This window comes from Garra rufa, chromosome 21 (genome assembly GCF_049309525.1).
Source record: "Garra rufa chromosome 21, GarRuf1.0, whole genome shotgun sequence".
Lineage (NCBI taxonomy): Eukaryota > Metazoa > Chordata > Actinopteri > Cypriniformes > Cyprinidae > Garra > Garra rufa.
In genome coordinates this window covers 30,535,103-30,562,813 of record NC_133381.1, presented here as the reverse complement: position 1 = coordinate 30,562,813, position 27,711 = coordinate 30,535,103, and the positions used below count along the sequence as shown (strand labels likewise).

The 27,711-nt window shown below is 34.2% G+C and overlaps 3 protein-coding genes across 3 annotated transcripts; 1 reads left to right on the top strand and 2 right to left on the bottom strand.

Annotated features, from left to right (window-relative positions):
• Positions 1-348: 348 nt before the first annotated feature.
• tagapa (T cell activation RhoGTPase activating protein a) lies at positions 349-4,802 on the bottom strand. Its single transcript, XM_073827435.1, has 10 exons — positions 4,719-4,802; positions 4,342-4,420; positions 4,143-4,196; positions 3,792-3,861; positions 3,507-3,646; positions 3,256-3,417; positions 3,043-3,152; positions 2,788-2,956; positions 2,429-2,537; positions 349-1,739 (listed from the first exon to the last, which is right to left on the bottom strand). The coding sequence occupies exons 2-10, from the start codon at positions 4,366-4,368 to the stop codon at positions 703-705; spliced, it is 1,878 nt and encodes a 625-aa protein (XP_073683536.1). The 5' UTR covers positions 4,369-4,420; positions 4,719-4,802; the 3' UTR covers positions 349-702.
• Positions 4,803-7,446: 2,644 nt separating this feature from the next.
• Positions 7,447-10,200, bottom strand: nenf (neudesin neurotrophic factor). Its single transcript, XM_073827340.1, has 4 exons — positions 9,846-10,200; positions 9,668-9,728; positions 8,132-8,235; positions 7,447-7,980 (listed from the first exon to the last, which is right to left on the bottom strand). The coding sequence occupies exons 1-4, from the start codon at positions 9,978-9,980 to the stop codon at positions 7,804-7,806; spliced, it is 477 nt and encodes a 158-aa protein (XP_073683441.1). The 5' UTR covers positions 9,981-10,200; the 3' UTR covers positions 7,447-7,803.
• Positions 10,201-13,330: 3,130 nt separating this feature from the next.
• On the top strand, positions 13,331-20,618 carry pacc1 (proton activated chloride channel 1). The gene is made up of 8 exons (XM_073827419.1): positions 13,331-13,456; positions 13,709-13,805; positions 17,364-17,576; positions 17,791-17,945; positions 18,025-18,167; positions 18,236-18,377; positions 19,176-19,283; positions 19,933-20,618. The coding sequence occupies exons 1-8, from the start codon at positions 13,421-13,423 to the stop codon at positions 20,092-20,094; spliced, it is 1,056 nt and encodes a 351-aa protein (XP_073683520.1). The 5' UTR covers positions 13,331-13,420; the 3' UTR covers positions 20,095-20,618.
• Positions 20,619-27,711: the final 7,093 nt, after the last annotated feature.

The following is a 27,711-nucleotide window of genomic DNA, read 5'->3' as shown; positions in this document are numbered from 1 at the left end:
ATTTGATGTGGTCATTTCACAGAAGTTGAAGACTCGTTCTCGCCCCCTACAGTGCAATTCGACTAGGTATACGTCATCCGCGCTAAAATATCAAGGTGAAAGTCATATCTTGCGTAGTTTAGACCCAGCTCCCAACCCAACTTTGAGAATAGATTAACGGCGATATTTTTTTTATCGCCCGATAAGAGTCTCACGTTAACGCAGCACGTTAACGCCGTTAACGGCCCACCACTAATATGTACACACATTTTTTTCTTTATTTTTAAAAATAATAATAATAAAAGGGTTGTTTTTTCGTAGTGACTCAGAATGCAATAAAGTATATGGTAACATGACTTTAGATTTATTTTATGTCTTTATTTCATGAGAAGACATATGATTTTTAAGCATGTACATTAGTTCTGCAAACATTGCATACATCGCACAAAAACTTAGAAACCTGTGTAGTGAAATTTCCACAAAGTGCCTTTCAGTAACATTTTTCATTGTTGGTATGCTAGACAATCAACATATAGTGGGCATAAAAACATTGTCACAAAAGACTGGACTAAAATGAAGAATAAAATTCAACATACTCAGCACAACTCTATGCCTGAATTGTACTTGAAGCCCTGAAATGCTAACGCCTCACTATGAGGTCATATGCAAAATACATTTTGCCTCCACCAAAAAGTAGTAACAATAATAAAAATGTACAGTAGATCAAACATAACTCTCTCTGAGGTCTTCCTGATCGCACCAAACTGATATAGATGCTTCATAACCACTTTCAGACATGCTCCTCGGTCTCAACTCTGAGGAGGATCCACTCATACTATCACAACATGTCTCTGTACTGTCTCTATCAAAATATTCATTCCCAGAAGACAAATCTAATGTTTCTTCACTTGAAGATCTTGAGTGGCTGCATGTTTGGTTTGACAAACATCTTGCATCCTGAACAGTCAGCGATGTACGGCTTGAGAGAGCAACGTGGGAATTGTCCTGAACAGCTTGCTCATAACTTGGAGGATTGCTTGGTATCCTGCTATCCACCTGCTGGAAAACCTCCTCGCTAGACAAGCGTTTTGGCTCCGTATTAGGATTCAGTACCTCAGGTAGGGTCTGGCTGTGACGTAGGGTTCTCTCGATAGCCCGTTTAGTGGAGCCGCTTCGCCCAAAGACGGTCCTGCTTCTCATATGTGCGGTCTTCATGGATTGTGAGCGCCTTTTAGGGGTCTCTGAGCGATTCGGTACAGGTGCCGATTGGCGGGTGGGAAAGGAATGCTTGCGTTGAAGGGCCTTTCTCTGATTGCATAAAGGCACAATAAGAGGACTGTTATGGATAGAGCTCTCCGAAGCGCTGGAGAAACAACTCTCAAGTGAACTTGAAGAACAATACGAGCAGTCTTTAGAGGCAGTCTTGGTCCCATAACTGTTCCCCAAGCTGTTGCCTGCTCTAACCACAATACAGTCATCAGAGATCTGCTTTGTTAAGAGTTTGTCATGAAAGTCCATATTTGTCTGGCTCCTGGAAAGGGCAAGGTGCTGCTGCAAGCCCTGTCTTAAGTTGATGACTGGTTCTGAACGTCTGCGAGTCAACTTTTTTGTCCAAATATCCTCTGCGCTGGAATGTTCCTGGGATTTCTCTTCAGCGCTGGATTTGATAGAGTCCATGTCAGAACAGCTGCCCTTGTAGCCATCTGCATCAGGATCATTGCTGTCGTACGCAGAGTCATGAGGGTTTGAAGAAAAAGAGTCTGAAGGAGAAATCAAAGAATTAGATCATACTCGTTCTCACATTTGGTTTGCAAAATATGTGCTATCATATGGAAAAAGTGCCTATGCATTGGGGAAACCTGGACTGATAGGAATTAGTACACTCTTAAATATAAAGGTGCTTCACAATGCCATAGAAGAACCATTTTGTCTAAATGGTTCCATAAGGAACCTTTAACATCTGAAGAACCTTTCTGTTTCACAAAAGGTTTTTGTGGCAAAAGAAGATTCTTCAGATTATAAAAAGGTAAGAAAGAGATGGTTCTTCAAAGAACCTTTGACTGAATGGTTGTGGGACCAAAAATGTTTCTTCTATGGCATCGCTGTTGTGAAGAACCTTTTAAAGCACCTTTATTTCTAAAAATGTAAGATGTTTGAGGCTGTGGGAATAGCCTGCTCAATTTGAAATCATATAGGAATTGGATAGCCAATTGGATTTGTGAGGTACAACTGGACCTGCCTCTCTCAAATTATCATTGGATGTCTACATCAGAGTTTGTCAGAGTTTAAAGCGTGTGTCAGAAAAAATCTTAGTAACATTTCACAATGTTCCTGAGGAATTTCAAGGAACATCTGAGACAAAGTTGACACTTGTTCTCCATTGAAGTTAATTTGCAGTGTGTACTCCAGTGCATAGGCTTCCTAAAAGACAAAATCTGAAAAAATTTACCTTGGTTATCACTGAGTTCATCTTCATCAGAGTCTCCAAAGAGCGTCAGCGCATCCTCACCAAATATTTGAGGGCAGTTGTCAATGAGAAACTCAGTCAGTTTGGTCACCTGTGAATACATTGGTAGAGAGACATGAGAATTAAACAAAGGGCACTTCAACAACAACAACAACAACAAAAGATCACATGGATTATCAAATCCCATTAAATAGGTCAAAATAAATCTGCATATGAAACTAGTTTGATCTTCCTCTGCTGAGTTTCAGTTTTACTCAATCTTCTTTTTTTTCTGGCTCCTGGCCACATCATGTGAGAAGTCTTTAAGGTCAAGACTTTCAGAAGTTCCACTTTCCACTCACCTCTTCCATTTTTTCTATGCTGTCTGTTGGGAGCAAGTTGGGGGAAACACATGTAGCCAGATTGTTGGAAGTCATCTTGTTTGTATCAGCATTCTCATTTATGTGGTAGAGCAGAACCATCAAATGCATCAAGAGCTGAATATTTGGCTCAGGAAGCGTGTTGATCACCCTGAAGGAAAAACAAGAAGGATTTTGGTCAGTTTATGTAAACCAAACACTTTTTATTCAACCAAAGCGTATCATTAGAGGACTTACATTTTAATCTCAGCACGCTTCTGATCTTCACCTTCCTTTTCCATTGCAGCCATCCAGGATTTGAACTTTTCCACCATTAGCAAATTCCCAGGCAGATGTCTAAGAAAATCCTGCAAATCAAAACACACAAAGTCAGCTAAACACATTAGTGATCAAACATGCACATTTCAGCTTGTCAAAAATCTAATTGTATCACACAAGGTCATCCCATACCTTGACAAGATCAGCAAGCAAAATAACCGGCTGCTCTTTCAGATCCACTTCTATTCCATCGTTAAGCTTCGCCTTGATTTCTCTCAGAGCTCTGGCATTGCCAGCCTTCCTGAACACCCCCTCAGTGCACAGACCCTTTCTCAGCAGCAGCGAAAGGATATCCTGCAAAGCAAATTAGGAGATTTAAAATACCAAACCACATAATATCAATTTTGCATTGAAGTTCTATCACAATTCTGACAAATTCGTACCATAATTGGTTTGGGAGGACATCCATCTTTTTGACAGATATCAGACAAGGGACATCCAAACAATGTCTTTTTGGGATGCTCCGTGTTCTTTTTCTGTACACGTCGAATAAAGCTCTTCCAACGCCTTTGGTTGATGTTTCCTGTTAAATATCAATAAAGAAAGAGTAAAACTCACTGAAACAAACTATTAATTTACAGTAAACAGTGTTTCAACATCAAAAAGTCCACAACAACTTATTAAAGAGCAATGACATTTAAAAGAACAGAAGTGAGACTTTAGCTTACCATTGGGGGAGACGCTGGTCAGATTGGTATAAGTCTGCTGACTAAGGGAAAGTCCTGTATTCGCTGGAACCTAATAGAAATAGAAAGCATTCAATGAGATGAAGCAATGAACTAAAGCAGAACTAAACATAGCAACTTGGTGCAACAAGAGCTTAATAGAGCAAGCTTTGTAAACATCACATCTAAACCATGTGTGGGTGAAATGTATTGACATTTAACAAATCAGGACTTCTCAGGCATCTCTTTGTTCTCAACACTCAGCCTCAAAAGAATCCATAATTGCACTAATCTATCAATCAGAAGGTGATAAGAAGCGCTGTATGCGTAAGATCTTGGGATCAATATACTTACAGCTGTGGCTGGCATGCTGATTACGTCCATGCTGCTTTGGGTCAACGATTTAGACTGAAACAGAAAGAACAAAAGATGTGTTTATCCTGTCAATGAGATCTAGGGAAGTAAGTCAATTCAAATACGTATTAATCAGTTTCCATGATGACATTAAGGGACAATAGGTGTGTGAAACTGATGGGCGAAGGTGATAACTTACCACGCTGTGAGCACTCAGCACCTTCATAGGTTTGCCGTGTTGTGATGACCGATAGACACAGTCTTGTAGGTCAAATAACCTGAAAAGCAAAAATGCAGAATGCTTAATACAGAACGCATCTGGAATTAAACTTTCAAATGAACACCTGAATTCAAGGCACAAATAAAAAAAATAAATAAAAAATAAAATAAAATAAAATAATAAATCTTCTAACACGTGAAAATCATTATCAAAAAATTTTTTTTTAATATTATCCACAGTTAAAACAATGTATGCATAATATGGATAACCTAATTAGCTAACAGCTTCAAAACAGAGAAAACTAAGCAATAACACATCACTATGGTATAAAACACTTGTAAATAAATGTAACTTACCACTTAAAACATTCAGTCGGGGGTCGAACGGTGTGGGTGGCTGGAGAAAGCAACTGTCTACATTGATTCAGGAGCTGAACAGACTCTGTCAAGAGACTCAGACAGACTGAAGTGAAACAGCCCACAGCTCGGCACAAAATGAAAGTGGGCGGGCAGAGGGGAAATTCTGATGTGCAATGGAGACAGGAAGCAGCATCATGGGCTCCCACCATCAACACCTTTTTAGATACAAAAGGCAAGTTGTTGTGGCAGTGGGTGGAAAGTGTGATATACGTCACTCATGTGAGCACGAACGTAGCAGGTAGCACGCGGATAAAAGAGGATATGGCAATAGGAGAAAGTTAAGATTAAATTACATGGCAAGCAGGGTTAAAAACATGCATATTATGTTACATCTGAATGTATTAGAAAAAAACAGACATTGAGGTACAGTCATAAACAATTAAGACTAATATCTCCAGGCAGCAATTGTTAACATTTCAAGTTACATTTTACTTGTTAGATAAAATGCAAGAGTTATTTAGTTGAGTTCTTCAGTTTCTCGTAAATAGGAATAGAATAAAGCTCAGCCAGTGTTTACAGTAAAGGCACTTTGATAATGATTCACTATTTTGCTGTAAGTGCTAATGATACCCCGGGAATTTTTCAGAGTACCAAAAACCATCATTTTGAGACTCTGAATCTGACAGTGTTTGCTAACTGACTCACTATCTTTTATGAAACCGTCCAGCCCCCATGTTTTTACATGAGATGCATAATAGGGTAAATTCATCATGAAAATAAAAAGAACGGTATTTGACCAAATGCTTTTCAGCATACCCACCTACTGCTTACAGTCTCCATGGAAATCAGGTCACGGCCTTCTCATCAGGAGCCTTTTGATGTTTTGGAAAACATGTAGAGGAGTTTAAAACTCAAAATCTCAAGTTTTAACGGTTATTCTCCGTTTACTGGGCAGAACTGGGCTTCTTGTTACACTTTCATTTTAGTGAATACTTCTCATTAGGTTTGATTTTGAAAGCTTTTCCTATAGGTACAGTTGAAGTCAAAAGTTTACATACACCCTGCAGAATCTGCTAAATGTTAAATATTTTACCAAAATGAGAGGGATCATAGCATTTTTTTTTATTTAGTACTGACCTGAATACAATTTTTTTTTACATAAAGGACGTTTACATATAGTCCACAAGAGAAAATAATAGTTGAATTTATAAAAAAAAGACCCTGTTCAAAAGTTTTCATACACTTGATTCTTAATACTGTGTTGTTACCTGAATGATCCCCAGCTGTTTTTTTTTTTTTTTTTTTTTTGTGTGTGTGTGTGTGATAGTTGTTTATGAGTCCCTTGTTTCTCCTGAATAGTTGAACTGCCTGCTGTTCTTCAGAAAAGTCCTTCAGGTCCCAGAAATTATTTGGTTTATAGCATTTTTGTGTATTTGAAAGCTTTCCAACAATGACTGTGTGATTTTGAGATCCATCTTTTCATACTGAGGACAACTGAGGGACTCATATGCAACTATTACAGAAGGTTCAAATGCTCACTGATGCTTCAGAAGGAAACATGATGCATTAAGAGCCAGGGTGAAAACTTTTGAACAGAATGAAGATGTGTACATTTTTCGTATTTTTGTGTAAACATCTTTTTTTGTACTGCCCTACAGAAACTACAGGAGATACTTAAATGTTTCTTAGAAGACAAAATAAGCTAAATTTACCCTGATCTTCAAATTCAAAAAGTTTCATAATATAATATAATATAATATGATATGATATAATCAATTGGCTGAATTAATTGTATATATAAATAAATAAAATACATTTAAATAAATAAATAATTATTTTTTTTGTTTTGTTTTGTTTTTACTGTTTAAAGTTTGGGTCAGTATTTTTTATTTATTTATTATTTGGATTAGAAAGAAGTACTTACAATTATCAGAGATGCATAAAATTAATAAAAAGTGACAGCAAAGCCATTTATGTTACAATCAATTCAATTCAGTTAAGTTAAAATTTAAGTAAAAAATATTTTTACAAACCGTTTTTATCATAAATAACAATATGAAAAAAATAGCACTAAATCAGCATATAGAATGATTTCTGAAGGATCATGTGACACTGAAGACTGGAGTAATGATGCTGAAAATTCAGCTTTGCCATCAAAGAAATAAATTACATTTGAATATATATTAAAATAGAAAACAGTTATTTAAAATTGTAGTAATATTTCACAGTATTTTTGATCAAATAAATGCAAAAAAACCTTTCAGACCACAAACTTTAAAACGGTAGTATAGATCTTTTTAGTTACTGAGTTATATATCCTTCGTGGGAACTACCCCGGTCTCTTCTACATGTTGAACAGTCGTGTTCTATTTGCCTGATTATTTGCCACATGAAACTTTTTTTTAGACCAGATGACACCTGTTTGTGTGTTTTTTTCAGAAATTCATAGACCATTTTCATTTAGAACTCTTAGATGACACTAATATGACAGGACAACAAGTTGAAGTAACAAACATCTCTCTTAGATTACTGTGAAACATTTCTGGTCATCAAGGGCATTTCTTAAGGATTAGACACAAACACTATAAGTATGACTGAGACGGCGTTTGAGTAAAAATGTTGTTGTGGAATGATATATTAACGCTTAATTTGTAATATGAAACCCCTCACCACAGGCAATTTCAATTTCTAAATGAAGTGTGAATCACCGAACTTTCCCTTCGTGTACAGTGAAAGAAACCAAGAGATATAATGCACGTTTACAATTATAGATACTTCTCAAACAGCTTAAACATTTGAAAAGATTATTCAACATCATTTAACACACATGAAAAAAAGCCAAACGACCTAACCCATTTAATTTTTTTTAATCACACCTGTAGGTGGCCTAATTTGAATGACATTCAAAGCAGCCCACCAGGGAAAAACCCACGTGGGACAGTATGCATCATAGTGTTTTCTATGACTGTAGGCTGAAAGACCACCAGACAACCTCAAATTTACACATGCCCACTTAAGAGTAGTCAAAGGTCACAAACAACTTTTGATTGGACTTTTGAATAGTTTATTCATTTCAAATGCGTCAGAATTCATCTTTAATGGTGAAACTTGGTTGGTCTTCAGGTTTGAAGTCTATATTGGGGCTGCCGTCCTCATTAAGAACACGTCTGCTGGTGTATCCCACGATGGGGTACTTTGCCTTATATGTGCCTTTGAATACCTGCTCAAGAGACTCCAGTTGACTCTCAGTGAGACCCGTCTAACAAACAGGAACCAAAAGAGGCAATGAGTAAGTGTAAAAAAGTCTGGTGAAATCCATTTCAGTTCAACAACAGCATTATATTAAGAAAGTGAAACAAAGCTTGTTTTTTTGTGGCATCATTGTGATTTTGTTAAATTCCCCAACTTACAGTGTCATATGTGAGATCTGCTGGGTCAAGGGACATTTTGGCTACAGCTCTGGTTGAATCTTTGCCCACAAGGGCATTATAAGGAGCTCCCTTTCCGTAAAACTCTGGAAATTAAAAGAAACACAACAGGGTTTCCACACACTTTGAACAAGGAACTTCTATTCCATTCTTAATCAAGTAAATATATCTACAGTGGTGTGAAAAAGTGTTGGCCCCCTTCCTGATTTTTTTTTTTTTTTTGCATGTTTGTCACACTTTAATGTTTCAGATCATCAAACAAATTTAAATATTAATCAAAGATAACACAACATGCAGTTTTTAAATTAAGGGATTTTTTATGAAGGGAAAACAAAATCCAAACCCACATGGCCCTGTGTGAAAAAGTGTCTTGTCAGAAAACATCTTGATGATCCCAAAGACTTTTGGGAAAACACTCTGTGGACTGACGAGACAAAAGTTGAACTTTTTGGAAAGTGTGTGTCCCATTACATCTGGCATAAAAGTAACACAGCATTTCAGAAAAAGAACATCATACCAACAGTAAAATATGGTGGTGCTAGTGTGATGGTCTGGGGCTGTTTTGCTGCTTCTGGACCTGGAAGACTTGCTGTGATAAATGCAACCATGAATTCTGCTGTCTACCAAAAATCCTGAAGGACAATGTCCGGCCATCTGTTCGTGACCTCAAGCTGAAGCGAACTTGGGTTGTGCAGCAGGACAATGATCCAAAACACACCAGCAAATCCACCTCTGAATGGCCGAAGAAAAACAAAATGAAGACTTTGGAGTGGGTTAGTCAAAGTCCTGACCTGAATCCTATTGAGATGCTGTGGTTCATTCATGCTCAAAAACCCTCCAATGTGGCTGAATTACAACAATTCTGCCAAGATGAATGGGCCAAAATTCCTGCACAGCGCTGTAACAGACTCATTGCAAGTTATCGCAAACGCTTGATTGCAGTTGTTGCTGCTAAGGGTGGCCCAACCAGTTATTAAGTTTAGGGGGAAAACACTTTTTCACACAGGGCCATGTGGGTTTGGATTTTGTTTTCCCTTCATAATAAAAAACTTCATTCAAAAGCTGCATGTTGTGTTTACTTGCGTTATCTTTGATTAATATTAAAATGTATTTGATGATCTGAAACATTAAAGTGCGACAAACATGCAAAAAAAATGAAAAATCAGGAAGGGGGGGCCACACTTTTTCACACCACTGTATATAGACAATTTCTAGCCATTTAAATAGATTAGAACTCAACATAACCAAAATTGTATTTCACTATAGAAATTCCTAGAACTACATTTTAAATGCCATAACTTTTCCAGCCCTGGGAATCCCACTGTTGGAAAGTTCTTCCATTAAATGCAAATAGGCACGTGGTTTCCAATACAATGCTTATAGCCTACAAACACACAAAGAGCAAAATACGGAACAAAGCATGTATCTATTAAACACTGATCTCTCAAACTGATAAATGTAGTTCCTCAAGTTAACAACTTCTGCCAGCGCACAAATGTTGTTTAAAAAAAATCTAACCTTTTCCAGTTGTGACGTCAAACACTACACCTTTAATGGCCATGTAAACTGGTTGTCCTTCCTGTAGAGGGGGGGCGTGGAACATTTAAAGAGTTTTAATAAATGCATTTTGCATTTAATCTTAAAAACGTTGTCGTATAAAACTAATAGTGTTTTTGCGACACAGCACATAGCTTACCTCGCTCCCATCGTATCTTTGCAACTCTTCCTCGGTGAACAGACGCACCGGTTTCTGTGCGTTTTTTATTTTACTCTCATTTGTGGAAGAAATACTTAGTAAGGCGTATATTACAACAATTCGGGCATAAAACATTGTGGACTGTCGTTTTGAGGTTTGTATGTTGTAAGAACCAAGTCTGCGGCGTCAGTTTCCTTGTTGTCATCGGAGTGTCTGTTGTGTTTCCATTCAGTCTTTCTGATGCTGATCTCGGATCAGCTTTCACAATCAGAGGTGGAAATGCTCCATTTGTTTCGGAACAGAGTCTGTGGTGCTTTAGAACTATTGGTTTAACATGTGAATGTATCGTTATTCGGGGTCTGAGATATAGTGGACTAGCATGATTTGTATTTTATTTACACACCAACTTTTGCTTTTAGGGATTTTTCTAAACTTCCAGCCACGAGTTTCTGTTTCTCCATTCACGTGAGATGAACCGGAAGTGACGCCCACTACTGAAACTCCTCCTTGAGCACGTTCCTCGGCATTTTATAAGAATGAATTTCCAGTTCCACTTCCACAAAGTGTTTATTTGGTCATCACAACTTTGCTAAAGAAGACAAAGATCAAGGACCATTAATTTTTTTAATACAAATGTAAGTTTTAAGGTGGTAAACCCCACTGATGTGTTTTCTGTATGTCCTTAATCTTACCTGGACACTTCTTACATACAACAATTCTAAAGCCCTTAAAGTGTCACTGTGTCATTTTCATAATATTTTCCTGATTTTGTAACTTGTAATTGTATTTTCAATTGTACTCACCCCTGGCATAGATTTTTGTACGTTCTTTAAGGCAATTTAAAAAATAATTTAGAACATTAGTATTTATTTATTTATTTTACTTTTTTTTTCAAGTTCACATGTAACAGAAAAAAACACAACGTCTTGTGTATGCTTTAATAAAGATCTTTATATTTATATGGACAAATTAAATAATCCTTAAAATGATTAAAACTACCAAAGCTTTTCAAATTTGGTCAATTTACATATATTTCTACTGTCAGTGTGTTTTATATTTCAGATAAGACCATAGAAATATATTTTAACATGCTGCTTATGATGTAAGCTTCTTTTTTTTTTTTCATTTAATTTTTTTATATATATGGTAATTGTTTTATACTCAGAGTTGGGTAGATTACATACAAATTGTAACTCATTACATTACACATTTTAGGTATAGTCAGAGTACTTTTGGATTACTTTTGACCTAACTCGTTTATATGATTTAAAAGGATAATATTGTACTTAGTGACGTAAAAATGCTATTTGTTGTTATCAACAAGTAAATAATAAATAATTAAATCATTTTAAAATCATTCAAAATAACTTACTAAAAATGTGTAATATTCCATTTGTTTACCTGCATTCCATGACCATAACCAATATCAGAGAAACAATAAACACACAAATTTGATACTTAATTATTAAAACATTTATTTTAAAATCTCAGGGATACTTCAAGTAAATATGTTAGGTCAAAGAGGATCAGATGACAAAAAAAGTTCCAAAGTCATTTAAATACATGTTGAAACACTTCTTAAACCTGAAATAACTTTTGTAAATCAGTGGTCAAATGGTATGTCGCCACCTGAATGATGACTAATGTTTGTAAGAATGTTCGCAAATCTAAACGTATATAAGCAATAGGTTATTTCAGCATGGAAAAATTTAAAGATGAAAAAGAGGAATTAAGGAGAATTAATAGATATGAATAATTTATTGCAATTGTGTAAATATGTAATAATGTAATTATTTTATAAATAATTTATTTAGTTATTTATTTATGCATTTACATGTTTATTTCATTTATTTATTTTTTTAATTGTATTAATGCTTACTTTTAACCTGAAAATGTAATTGTTATTCATCTCAGTAACTAGACTCTTTTGAATCTTCATCAAAAAAAGAAAAAAAAGAAAAAAGGATTCAGTAACTTTTCCGCAGGTTAAATAGACAAGTACACAGTTGAATCACTGAATCACTAACATAAACACTGATTTGTTCACTACCGAAAGAAGTCTTCTATCATTCAATAAACTACTAAGAGACTTAAGAATAATATAATTATTAATAACATATATTTTTACCTATTCTGTCAACTGTGCATGACTTTTATCAAGATACAATTCAACCACAATAATAATGTGAATAATGAAGCGCTTAGTATTCTTACGTCAATGTTAACTGTGTGTGATGATCATCAGTTATATTTACATATAGCCTACTATTTATGTGAGTAATTATACTCTGTCTTAATGTATGGATATTGATGAAAACTGCTCATTTTGTTTAGATCAACCAGAAAGTTTGTTACATCTTTTTATGAATGCCATCATTCAAAAAAGTTTTGGGAAGAATTATCTTTGTACGTCCAAGAGAAAACTGGTTATAGTTGTGATCTGACTTCAAAGGACGTTTTAATATATTTTGAATCTAAAAGTATATCTGTTAATTTTATGTTTAATCTGATTATTCTATTTGGAAAATTTAATTTTCATAAAAGTCAAAGAAATAATTCTAAACCTTGTTTAAAGGATTTTATGATTGATTTTCATTCATATATGGTTTCTCTTCAATGCATCGATAGTAAAAAATGTAAAGATACAATTGTATTTGCTAAAGAGTTAAAGTTGATCGAAAAGTGAATTTATATACATTATAAATGTGTATATTTTTGGCAAATTGTATCTTTTTATACTTATATCTAAATTGTAAAGTGTAAACCCTATATTTCTTCTTCTTATTATTATTATTTTGTTATTCTTAGTTTTTATTTTATTTGGATGTCTTGTTATATTTGTATATATTTCTGTTGTAGTTTGTTAATAAAAAAAAAGCAGTTATATTTACACATTTAAAACTCCTTTTTCTCATTGTGTAACAGACTGACTCGCTTGACTAATAGAATAAACTACAAATCCCTCTAGTCCCGTTTAGTTCAGAATCAAATTCGCGACTCGTTCAATAAAGAGGGCGTGTTTGTTTAGTAGGTTCAACCAATGAAATGCTCCGTCACAGCGGCTGTCTAATACTATTGGCTCGCACCACAGTCAGTCTTTCAAGACATTAAAGTCACGCGCTTCAAAAGGACGAACGAAAAAGTCAGTACTTGAAGGTGAATGACAACAGTTCATTTAAACATACATTACACGTTACTATGCGTAAAAACTTTTCCCAGCACTGTTGTTTTCTTTCTATATACAAGAAAGCACTGTCCTCTCATTACAGAAGATGGAAATGAATTGTTATACTGTACGACAACGTGCTTTCAATCATAAAACATTTATGAAAACCAAGTGTAGTATAAATTTGCAAAACAGAACCTGAGGAAACCTCTGAGAAAAAGATCTAGGATAGTATCCCAAGCCCTCCCCAAACTACCAGCTGTGATGTCACGCTTGGCATGTTTTTTTTGGCCATTGGCTGTGCCTCACTCCAGCTCCTCGAGAGGATCCGTAAGAAATGAGTCTGGATCCTGTTCTTGTAAGTTGATGGCAAAGTTTAAATGCCGCAAATATTCGGAGGCAAAGCAGAATGCTGAGGAGAGACACTTCTCGATCTTATCAAGAGGTAATGAAACTCGTGTGTGAAATGCGGTTAGATCCTGCAGGACTCATTCATATGGTTCTCTAGTTTGTGCTCGCTATCATAATAACGAGAAAGTGCCTGTGAACAACTGCAGTCATGTGATAACAGCTGACCGCTGCTTTTTATTTCAGCTGGGCGTATAGACAGATATGAGGCGCGAAATAGCTGTGTGTGTGTCTATATATGTCTTATTGTCTTATATGTTTTTTTTAAATGTCACTTGTTGCATTGCAGTTCAATGGTGAGGACTGTGCTGGGCCACTTGGGACTTACCAGAACAATGATGTTTCTGAAGTGGAGCAAGATCAAGCAAGTTGTGACCCTTCACCAGGTCTGAACTTATTTCCTAAAAATATGACAGTAATAAAACTGTTTTTTTTTAGTTTATGTAGATGTAGATTTCCTTATGTAGAGAGAAATCGGATGGTTATATTTTAGGAGATTTAAGTGATTGTTTATTTATGCATTTACTTATAATGTACTTATTTATTTATTTGTTTGTTTGTTTGTTTTAAAAATAGATTTTAGTTTATTTATATATTTATATATATAATGCATTATTCATATCATTAACTTCAGGAGTTGGTTTGCCAAAGTTTGGTTGTATGACACTGATACATAAACATGATGCATATATAATATCATATGTGACCCTGGACCACAAAACCAGTCGTAAGGGTCAATTTTGTGAAATTGAGAACCAATAAATTAATAAATAGGCCTTCCATTGATGTATGGTTTGTTAGGATAGGACAATATTTGGCTGAGATAAAACTATTTAAAAACCTGTAATTTGAGGGTGCAAATAAATCTAAATATTGATAAAATCACCTTTAAAGTTGTCCAAACGAAGTTCTTAGCAATGCATATTACTAATCAAAAATTAAGTTTTGATATATTTACGGTAGGAAATCTACAAAATATCTTCATGGAACATGATTTTACTTTATATCCTAATGATTTTTAGCATTAAAGAAAAATTGATCATTTTGACCCATACAATGTATTGTTGGCTATTGCTACAAATATACCGGTGCTACTTATGGTTTTGTGGTCCAGGGTCAAAGTAAAAGTAAAAAGTGAAGTAAAAGAAACTGACAGAAAACTGCCACAAAATGAACCTAAAGAACTGCATCTGTTATTTCTTTATTTATATTAATGCTATAGTTATATTGTGTGATGGCTTAGTTGGTGCAATTGTGTTTGATTTATTTGTTTATTCATTTATTTATTCATATTATTCATTTTTTAAAACCCAAATGTGCCTTTAGGGACAATACAGTGCATTTTAGTAATATTCAACAATCTAAAAATAGAGCTTCAAGTTTATTAAGATCTAGAATCTAAAGTCACATTGGGTTATCTTTAATACTTCTTGAGTTACAAACACACAGGCTTTGGAAAAAGAATATGGAGCCATGTTGAAATTCCAAAATCTCTGGAACTAAACCATACAGGCCATTAAAAATGAAGATGCCAAAAGGAAAGTTTGTTAAGACCCAATATCCAAAAGGGCATCAAGATATCTTTAATACTTCTTCAGTTACACACACACAAACTTTGGGGGAAAAAAATCCAATATCTCTGGAAATGAACCATACAGGGCCTTAAAAATAAAGATGCCGAAAGGAAAGTTTGTTAAGACCCAATATCTAAAAGGGCATTGAGAAATCTTTAATACTTCTTGAGTTACACACACACGAACTTTGAAAAAAAAAAAAATCCTATATCTCTGGAACTGAACCGTACAGGTACTTAAAAATGAAGATGCCAAAAGGAAAGTTTAAAGCCCTAACTTTGGAAAAAGAATATGGAGCAGTGTCGAAATTCCAATATCTCTGGAACTAAACCATACAGGGCCTTAAAAATGAAGATGCCAAAAGGAAAGTTTGTTAAGACCCAATATCCAAAAGGGCATCAAGATATCCTTAATACTTCTTGAGTTACACGCACACAAACTTTGAAAAAAAAAAAATCCTGTATCTCTGGGACTGAACCATACAGGGCCTTAAAAATAAAGAAGCCGAAAGGAAAGTTTGTTAAGACCCAATATCTAAAAGGGCATCAAGATATCTTTAATACTTCTTGAGTTACACACACAAAACTTTGAAAAAAAAAAATAAATCCTATATCTCTGGGCCTGAACCGTACAGGGCCTTAAAAATGAAGATGCCGAAAGGAAAGTTTGTTAAGACCCAAACTTTGGAAAAAGAATATGGAGCGATGTTGAAATTCCAATATCTCTGGAACTGAACCATACAGGGCCTTAAAAATGAAGATGCTAAAGGGAAAGTTTGTTAAGACCCAATATCCAAAAGGGCATCAAGATATCTTTAATACTTCTTGTGTTACCCACACACAAACTTTGAAAAAAAAAAATCCTGTATCTCTGGGACTGAACCATACAGGGCCTTAAAAATAAAGAAGCCGAAAGGAAAGATTGTTAAGACCCAATATCTAAAAGGGCATCAAGATATCTTTAATACTTCTTGAGTTACACACACACAAACTTTGAAAAAAAAAAAATCCTATATCTCTGGGCCTGAACCGTACAGGTACTTAAAAATGAAGATCCCAAAAGGAAAGTTTGTTAAGGCCCTAACTTTGGAAAAAGAATATGGAGCAGTGTCGAAATTCCAATATCTCTGGAACTAAACCATACAGGGCCTTCAAAATGAAGATGCCAAAAGGAAAGTTTGTTAAGACCCAAACTTTGGAAAAAGAATATGGAGCGATGTTGAAATTCCAATATCTCTGGAACTAAACCATACAGGGCCTTAAAAATAAAGAAGCCGAAAGGAAAGTTTGTTAAGACCCAATATCCAAAAGGGCATCAAGATATCTTTAATACTTCTTGAGTTACCCACACACAAACTTTGAAAAAAAAAAATCCTATATCTCTGGAACTGAACCATACAGGGCCTTAAAAATGAAGATGCTAAAGGGAAAGTTTGTTAAGACCCAATATTCAAAAGAGCATCAAGATATCTTTAATACTTCTTGAGTTACAGACATGCAAACTATGGAGAAAAAAATTGAAAAATGCTGTTTCCCCATTTTGAATGGTCACCATTGGCACATAATGCAACAAAGATGGCTAAAGTCAACAGATTTTACTAAAAGACTTGTCAATCTCTGTGTAAAAATAACATTATGATGCTGCCATCTTTCTGAAGTAATTCTAAACCCCTGTAATAGCGCTCTGAATTTCAGATGAAATTGCCTTTTTAACACCCCTCTACGAAATAGTGGATTACTCGGTAAATATTCATCCATGACATTTAATATTTTGGGTTTCATCACTATACATGTCTATATTTCTTCTGAAAAAATGCTAGCAAAATTAAAAATTTGAGCTGGGGACCTCTGGTTGAGTTGACATGGAATTACCCAGATAGATAGATAGACAGATACAGTACAGACCAAAAGTTTTGGTGTGTCCAAACTTTTGGTCTGTACTGTATATTTTTCCGTTTATTAAAGTTTTTACTCTACATTTGTGCAGTTTTCAGTGGGTTAGTGATATTTTTTAAATGTATATAAATTTTATACAAAAACTGCTTTTTTATGTAAAATTCACTTTATAAAAGACCCACATTTCTAACTTTAATTCATGGGGATAACATGGATAATTTCACAGGGTTTTTTGCTACTTGACCACCTGAAAGATATTTTTTCACAAGTTTTTTCAGTTGAATTCATATCTACAGTACAGACCAAAAGTTTGGACACACCTAAATGAGAAGGTGTGTCCAAACTTTTGGTCTGTACTGTATATTCTGAGATGAATTTCCCTCTCTGTGACAATACATTTTATATCTAATTTTTCATGTATTGTGTCTTTTAATAAAGATATTGCTTTAAAATTCAATTCCATTATTAATTGCAGATGAGGACGTTGTGGACAACAACCTAATGTCCATTGGTTTCAACAAAGCTTGTGTGAAGAATGTTTTCACAGCCATCCTTGTCCTCATTTACTTGCTGCTCACTACGGTGGCTGTGTTCTTGGCCTACCAAACCATTTCAGACTTCATGGAGAAGCTCAATCATCCAGTGATGTCTGTTTCATACAAAGAGGTTGAGGAGTTCACTGCACCAGGTGAGCTATAATACACTGTCATGTATGGTATCTCTCCTCTCGGTATCTACACTACCAGTCAGAAGTTTTTGAACAGTAAAACGTTTTTTAAAGAAGTCTCTTCTGCTCTCCAAGCTTGCATTTATTTAATGAACATTCGAACAGTTATGCTATTCTAAATCTTTTGACTGATAGTATATATTCACAGTATCTTTCATAATTCTTTTGCAAACAGGAATTGCTTTGTATCCCGGGAAGGCACAGTTATTAAGTTGCATGCATCACTACCATGACAACATTCCACCTCTTGTTGCATTGGACACACTAAAGGGAAGAAACTGTATAAAAGAGGAGGTTATTTACCACGGGCCATATTCAAACCAGACGCAAGTACGTTTTACAGCTTCCTCAAAGTTATTCATAAGAAACTGTGCTATTAATAATCTTTTGCGTCACATGTCTGTGGCAGAAGCGAGCCGTAGTGGTCAGAGGGCCGACTGATGTGAGGAACCGGGAACTTGTATTCCTGCAGTTCAGCCGGAATGAAACAGAAGAGGATTTCAGTGCCATCAGTTACATGCTTTTTTCCACATTCAGCGACATGGTTAAAAGGTAGAGCTAATGTTTAGCATGAATCAGGTTTATTTTATTGTTTGTATAAAATGTCTTTCTCTCACCAGCTCAGATAAAGCTGCTTTTATGATAGACTGTGAAAGGAATTACTCAATGTGGACCTTCTCTGGAGGCTTTCGGACGTGGGTCAAAATGTCTTTGGTGAAGACGGCAGGCAGAGGAAATGAATCAGTTGAATTTAGACAGGAGGTAATGTGTTATTTATAGTACTATTTACTCATCTTTGTCAACTTCAGCATAATAGACCAATTTGGAAGAGACATCACGGTTATGTCACTTGCAGCTACGCAGCATTGTGGTGGCAGAAAAACACTGGTAACAAGTGGAGGGATTCGGGTATTCACGGAATAAGAGATAAAATACATTTTTGTGACTTTGGATGTCAGAATCGGAATGCATTTTTATAGAATACTGTCATCAACGATGCCATTTAAAGAACAGACTACGAATGAAACCTGCTATGATTATTTTACTTTTTAGGTCTACAATAGATCTACATAATATTCACATATGCAGTTCAAAGGGGACATATTGTATTAGCCCTACAGTTACTGCATGAAATAATATTTAAACCTATAACATTTTCAAAAAAATTCACCTATTTTATTACAATTCACAATTCCTTCTCCTAGTTCGAACTTTATAACTCGATTTAACTCAACAATACCGAGTTTGAGAACTCCTCATTCTGAGCCGAGGGGAAAAGAGAATGACGAGTTGGTTTTTCTTGTCAGAATTATGAGATACAATCTCGGAATTGTGAGAATAAAGGCAGAACTTGTAAATATAAACTTGAATTGACTTTTTTTGTTGTTATTTTAATCCATGGCTTTCATAGACTGCTACTTGAAAATGTCATTTTTAAAATGAAACTGAAAATGTTTTTAAAAAAATAATGAAATTATGTTCTTCATAATATTCAAATTAGTGGTCAACCAATTTAGGTTCTTCATCAAATATTTATTATGATCCACAAATTTATTTCAGTCCAATGTGGTAAAGTACATCGACAAGAGGCCTCCCCAAGAACAAGCCAATGAGCTTTTCTTTGTCGTGTTCCAATGGCGAGATCCATTCATACAGCAAGTCAAAGATGTAAGTAAGCACATTATTAAAGATTAAACTAATATTTAGCAAACTGTCTGAATGTTTAGCTCAAATGCCTTACAGTGCCTTGCAAAAGTATTCATACCCCTTCATATGTTTTTCGTTTTTGGTTGCTGCCTTATATTAAACTGTTTTAAATTACTTTTTTTTTTCTCCACATCAATCTACACTTCATACACCATTATTATAAAGCAAAAACAGAATTGTCACAACTTCATAAATGTATTAAAAAATATATATATATTTACCTCAGGGCTTGGTTTTTGCTCTGAAATTGGTCTTTTATTAAGACGTGTGCCTTTCCAAATCATACCCGGTCAATTGAATTTACCACAGGTTAACTTCACTCAAAGCATAGTAACATCAGCAGTGCAAGCAGTGTTGAACGCTCCTAAGCTAAATTTCAACTGTTTCAGATAAGGGTATGAATACTTATGCAATGGAATCATTTAGGTTTTTAATTTTTTTCCTTTGCCAATATGGTGTATGGAGTGTAGACTGATGTGAAAAAAAAAGGAATTTAATACAGTTTATCGTAAGGCAGCAACATAAAACATGAAAAAATAAGGGGTATGAATACTTTTGCAAAGCACTGTATAGAGAGTCTAATTAAAGTGTGTCTTGTGTTTTTGAACAGATAGTCACAGCAAACCCGTGGAACACCATAGCCATCTTGTGTGGCGTCTTCATGGCTCTATTTAAAGCAGCAGACTTTGCCAAACTCAGCATTAAGTGGATGATCAAAATTCGTAAAAGACACTTAAGGGCAAAAATGAGAGAGCTGAACCAAATAGGCTAACTCTGTTCCGATTCATCTGACAACACAGTGTTGAACACTACAGCATTTTTAATTATTCTTTCATGAGAATTGTGCTGATGTTGCATTGTAAATTTTGTTTTAACTGGACCATAGATTTTAATTTGATATTGTAAAGTAAGTTCTCACAGTGAACAGTGAATGCTGAGGCATGTGTTCTGGAGTAAAAGGGCAAAGTGTATTCATGTGGTCGTGACACTGAAACATTAACTATTTGTATCCGTTCTATGTCAGATTAAGCTAGGTAAAATGATGACTAAGGGATTTCGCTGAAACAAAAAAGGCTTTTAATGACAAGGACCTTCGGTTGTGTTGCATTTCCCAAGGTTCAATAAATAACTCTTGCAGGGCATACTACAGTGACAGAAATTTTCTGGAAATTTTCAGAACGTTGGGGATCAAGTCTTACTGCTGTTTTCTTTTTTGCTATCAATGTGAATGAGATGTGTTTTTAATATGATGTATGAACTTTTACCAATCATATTAAATTATTTCTTTGATTTAAACACTTTCTGAAAACATGCATTGTTAACCATGCTTACAAAACAAGTTGAATTTGTATTCCTGTTTCAGTTTTTTTCACTGATGATAAAATTACCATTTTGTATTATATTTTTAAAATATGACTCTTATTTTGCATTAAATATTCTTTTAACTGATGCTGCCTCAAGGACTGGTTTGCACTTAAGTCACGATTTGGCCAGTTACCCAGATGCGCTTCCAATATTATTATTGGCGATACTCGGATGTAAACAACAGCATGGATTGCATGGTTAATGTACTACTGAATACGTTGCTCTGCTAATTTATGCTGTCTAAACCATGGGAAAAAAGTGTGTGGAAGCTGCAAATCATATGGAGAAGGACTCAGTCAGCAGGAAAGAGTGCACGATTTTGACAAACTAAAGTTAATAGGTGGTAAAGACACATACCAGCAGAATTCATTAAGATATTAGACTTATATTTCACCTAGCTGACTTGAAAGGATAAGAACAAACACGAATGTTGTCAAGATTGTCAAGAAAGCAAACGGGTTTTGTTCCTCAGACAGTTTTTGCACACTTCTCCTTGATTTGTTATAACTTTAGTCAGTCCGTAGTACTCCAAATGTTTTTTGCCAGTCTAAAAGATAAGTACAGCCCAAAACATAACAATAATTGACCATTTTCAGCAGTAATAATCAGCAAAACATGCCAGTTTAGTTCAATTCAGTTGCATTGTTTACAATATGGCCGATTGATGACGAGGCGTGAAAACACTATAAGCTATTATTCTTGATGTATTTTTGGTTATCTGGGGAAATACATCGTCATAAGTAATATTAACACATACTTTGTTTTATTTTATTTTTCTAAGGAAGCTTGAATGTGTTTCCCAGTGAATGCAGCAGAAAGTTTATGACTGATTAGAACCAAAGACTATAGCATACAGGACTTTGTTAGAACATGGTTTGACTACAAGTGGTCTCATAAATATTTTGTAGCACTAATTAATAATTAAATAAGAATATTTATTTTTCCAATACTTGTTTTTGCACTTTAAGTTTAATAAGCACCAGGGTCATTCCAGAATTGGAGGACATTTAGGCATCCATAATTTTGAAAAATTGGCCCTTTATTTTACAATTTTTTATTATGTATTTCATAAAAACAGGCAATATACCATTAAATAATTTGATTCGTCCAGCTCAGGTATCAAAGGCACACTTTTTATAATGCTCTTTATTTTATTTTTTTGGTGCTCGATGCAACCCTGTTACCAATACTCAGGAACCTGAAAAAAGTATATTTATTGATTTTTTAAAATATAATTTCCTGCCATTAGGTATAGAAAGTCACAATCACACTATACAAATATTTAATTTTAGATATCACTTGATTTAAATTAATTTCAGTAACTTTTGAGTTCCATCTTTGCCAATTTTTTAACTTTTGACATGTTTAATTTGACTGATTTCAGCATATATTTTCAAGTATTTGCTAAAATGCATGATGCATATAATCCTTCAAACAACGGTAAGGACAATAGCTCAAGCCCCTGTGAGCTAAAAAAGGTCATTTATTATTATTTTAATAAAAATTATACAGTAACAGGGTTGAAATTTAAGTAACAGGGTTGCAAAAAGCTACAGGGATTGATAGATAGATTACTTTTGATTAAAGATCAGGTCAATAATGTTTTGATCTTAATGTAAAATGCTTTTTTTTTTATGAAATCTGTTGAATAAACGCGATTCGATTATATGAGAAACTGAAATATATTATAAAGATGAGTCATGAGAGAAGGCAACAGACTCTAGCTTGTTCTGAACTTTATTTTTATTCACACAGAATAAAAATCTGTCCCGAGTCATTTCTGTTGCCCAATCTCGTTCATCTACAGACACCACGCAGAGTTAAATGAAGACCGGTCACATGAACTATTGATAATAGATCGTCCCTTATGAGTGGACTGAAGGAGATTCAACCCTGTTACTCTAATTATGGTAACAGGGTTGCAAGTAACATGGTTGCAAATTAATGCTAATGTTTGCTTTTTCTCATGAATAGAAACTAGCTGTTTAGCTAGCTCTAACAGTCATATTTAGGACAAACTTACTTATGTAAAAAAGAAGAAGAAAACCTTCAAATTAATTTGTCTTATTCTGATAATAAGTGTAACAGGGTTGCATTTGATAGAGTGACACATTCAATCAAGGGTAAAAATTGTATAATAACATTAAAAATCGAAGAGAGAATATACCTTTGTTCTACCCATTATGGCGGCAAACTGCTTAGTGATGTAATTCACTGTGTATCATGTCAATCGCTGTTTTTTTCTTCTTCTTCTGCCAGTCTAAATATTTTGGTAACAGGGTTGCACGATGTTGGGGACATAACTTTTTTGCAACATTTCAATTATTTAAAATATTTATATCAATTAAAAAAAATGCTTTAAAAATTAAAAGAGGAATATATAAACAAAATCATACAAAAAAAAAGGATATTTAAAATGTATTTTAACAGTTATATTTAACATTCAATTTGGTCATCTAGAAGGTGGGACAAGAGAAAAATGGCATTTAAGTGGGTACTAGAGACTTTTTTTATTATTATTAATGTTTAGGAGAAAAAAAATCTTCAAGTCTATATATATTTAGTTTCAGGACAAGTGTTTTTTACACAGTGACTAATTTTTTTGTATATTATACATAGATTATTTGAAATTTCATAGGTGGGACATGAAATGTCCTCCAATTCTGGAATGACCCACCAAGCACCAACAATCGTTTTTATTTTTCATGACAATTATCTCTTTACTAAAATCTCTCACAAGTATTCTAATTATGCATTACTTGCTTTATTTCATTTATTAATTTACATTGGCCCATTTTATTTATGAACTCTCTTTATTTGACCGTTATTTACCGTTATTTGATGACTTTTACGCTAAAATGTTGGCGGCCATTTTGAAACTGGTTTGTTGTTTCCGTTTCACAGTACCAGAGTACCCCCATAATACTAAGAAGCGTGGATTATCAATAGAAATGTTGTGTTTATGTGGAAGTTGGAAGAAATGCATTCTCTACGTGAATTAAGAGGTATACACGAAACTGGCTTTGTCTTTATCAACGTTGTTTTGTCGCTTACTTAATATTTATTTGTCAGTCAATGCAGCGTGTTAGCCTGAATGCTAAACATCTGCACATGAGCAACACCGCTGTATGTTCAAATACTATTGTTTTGTTTTACCTCCTTCAGTAGTTTAACCACATGTCAGCTCACAGTAATACTTTCTTCTCCATTGATGTTAGCAGCATTAACCTAACAAATGCATTAACCAATGAACGAATACTGAGTAACGTTAACAAACAGTTCCCTGCAGGAAGGAGTGTCCACTCTAATAATAAGACCAGTTTGTCTGTTTCGTCTAATGCTAGATTTCAGTAACTCAAACCTGGTTATTAACCTTGAGTCTGTTTTATGTTCCACCCCGTTATTATATTACAGGAAAGGGAGGCAGGTCTCCATTTCTCTTGGGCAGTATTTGAAGAGGACATGCACACTGACCTGGGGTTTGAGAGCTATTTTAAGCATTGTTGTTATCAGTAGCACCAATGGAAAACTACTCTTAGATTATGTCTCTGACAGCACTGAGGCTGTGCCATTTTTAAATGCTGGAAGTTAAATCTTTCCATTGTGCAGCCGAATGTCATGTCATTTTCTGGGGCAAGAAGTTCTTTTAAAGCATGCTAATTCATAGTAATATATCCTAAAATTGTGATATATGTGAGATATGTGACCCTGGACCACAAAACCAGTCATAAGGTAAAATTTTACACAAATTTCAATAAATAAACTTTCTATTGATGTATAGTTTGTTAGGATAGGACAATATTTGGCCGAGATACATCTATTTGAAAATCTGGAATCTGAGGGTGCAAAAAAATACTGAGAAAATCTTGAAGTTGTCCAAATTAATTTTTTAACAATGCATATTACCAATCAAAAATTGCATTTTGATAGGTTTACAGTAGGAATTTTACAAAAAATCTTAATGTAACATGATCTTTACTTAATTTCCTAATGATTTTTGACATAAAAGAAAAATCAATAATTTTGACCCATGCAATGTATTTTTGGCTATTGCTACAAATATACCCCAGCGACTTAAGACTGGTTTTGTGGTCCAGGGTCACATATGTGATGTCCCATTACGTTCAAGAGTTTAATGTGCTTTATTCATAAGTTACTGAGACCACCACTAAAATATGGTTATCTTTTTATGCAATTAACAAGGTTATATCGGCCAGCCCATATGTATGTTACATTATTTCTTCAGATTTTTGGAAAAATAACCATCTCTGTGATTGATATAATGCAAATAGATGGGACCCTCAACGCTGATGCTTTAAAAGCCACCCAAAGTAAAGACAAATGTAATCCAGTTGATGAGTCAATGTCCTTCTGCAAATATGTGACCCTGGACCACAAAACCAGTCATAAGGTTAAATTTTACAAAACTGAGATGTATACATCATATGAATACTCAATAAATAAGCTTTCTATTGATGTATGGTTTGTTATTATAGGACAATATTTGGTCGAGATACATCTATTTGAAAATCTGGAATCTGAGGGTGCAAAAAAATCTAAATACTGAGAAAATCACCTTTAAAGTTGTCCAAATTAGGTTCTTAACAATGCATATTACTAATCAAAAATTACATTTTGATATATTTACAGTAGGAATTTTACAAAGAATCATCATGGAACATGATCTTTACTTAATTTCCTAATGATTTTTGGCATAAAAGAAAAATCTAAAATTTTGACCCATGCAATGTATTTTTGGCTATTGCTACAAATATACCCCAGCGACTTAAGACTGGTTTTGTGGTCCAGGGTCACATATATGAAAACTTAATTTTTTGATTAGTGCTAAGGACTTAATTTGGACAACTTTAAAGGTGATTTTCTCAATATTTAGATTTCAGATTGCATATTGTCAAATAGTTGCATCTCAGCCAAATATTGTCCTATCCTACTAAACCATAGATCAATGGAACACGTATTTATTGATGTATAAATAAGAAAAAAAAATATAAAATTGACCCTTATGACTGGTATTGTGGTCCAGGGTCACAAATATTGTTTTGCTGCAGAAGATATTAATTCATCAGTTGGGGCTGTAAAAAAAAAGTTTGGATTAGTAAGATTTTTAATGTCTGTGAATGAAATATTATTTCAGTGTAAAATAACTGTTTTCTATATGATTATATTTTAAAATGTAATTCATTCCTGTGATGCAAAGCTATGTTTTCAGCATCATTACTCTAGTCTTCAGTGTCACGAGATCCTTCAGAAATCTAATATGCTGATTTATTGTCAATGTTGAAAACAGTTGTGCTGCTTAATGTTTTGTTGGAACCTGTGATGTTTTTTTTCATAATTTTTTTAATAAATAAAAAGTTAAAAAGTACAGCATTTATTTAAAATATAAGTATTTTTCAACAATATAAACTACATTTAAAAGTTTGTGATAAATGTTTCTTTTTTTAATGAATAAATAATTGTATTCACTAAGGATGTGTTAATTAATACAAAGTGATAGCAAAGACTTCTATTGTTAGAAAAAATTCTATTTTGAATAAATGCTGTTCTTTTGAACTTTTTAGAACATGTCACAGATTCCCAAAAAATATTAAGCAGCACAAGAAGTTACCAGCATTGACAATAAATCAGCATATTAAAATGATTTCTGAAGGATCATGTGGCACTGAAGACTGAAATATTGGCTGATGAAAATTCAGCTTTGTATCTCAAGAAAAAAAAAAAATCAAAATATATTCAAATAGAAAACTATTAATTTAAACTGTATTAATATTTCACAATACAGTGTTTCTGTATTCGTAATCAAGTACATGCAGGCTTGATGAATGTAAGAGAATTTAAAAAACATTAAAAATCTTAAAGATCCCAAACTTTTGAATGGCTGTGTACATCTGGGACTCTGTAGCCAAGATCTACAAATTAAGCTTTACTTAAATTAATAATGCTATTATTTATAACTCTCTTTCTGTTTATAACTTTTGAGGGCATTCCCCAAGACAGCATTTTAACAAAGGTCAACTTTTTAAATGCAAAACATGTTCTGTAAAAACAGTGTTTGTGCAGTGGGTTTTTCCACGAGAATTGAACTTGCCAAGACACGACCCTGCAGTGGGTTTTGTGGTTGGCTTGTGTGCTGCACTCTCATACTGCATTTAGCTTCCTGACTTGAGTGCTGTCCCTGGTTTGTGTCTTCTGGCACCAGAGACACTGACCCTCTTTCCTTCCTTATGGAGTTTGTCCAACCTCATGCATTGCTGATAACACATAATCTAATGTAAGATTTGGCTAACGCTTACGAGCTGCTGCAGTATGAAATAAACAAGAAAGGTCAGTCATGTGCATGGCTGAGTCTGAATGCGGTCACTGGCTGCATTTTGACCGTTGGTGTATTTGAGTACCTGCCAAAAGGTTTTAGTGTATCAAACTACAGATTTCTGAGTGTATTCGAGAAGATAGATCTAATCTTTTATCCAATAATTTTATTTTATGGATCATAAATATCAATTTATTATATTACAATGTTGAAAAAATTACATTCCTTATATTTTTATATACTATATGTGACCCTGGACCACTAAACCAGTCTTAAGTAGCAGGGGTGTATTTGAAGCAATAGCCAAAAATGCGTTGTTTGTTTTAAAATGATCAAATTTTCTTTTATGCCAAAAATCATTAGGATATTAAGTAAAGATCATGCTCCATGAAGATATTTGGTACATTTCTTACTGTAAATATGTTAAAAATGAATTTTTAATTAGTAATATGCATTGCTAATAACTTCATTTGGATGACTGAAAATGCAATTTTCTCAGTATTTAGATTTTTTCCACCTTCAGATTTTCAAATAGTTGTATCTTGGCTAAATTGTCATATCTTAATAAACCATACATCAATAGAAAGCTTATTTATATTTAGCTTTCATAAAACGGACCCTTATGACTGGTTTTGTGGTCCAGGGTCACATATATTTGATATATTTTATTCTATATATTATATCCATTATTCT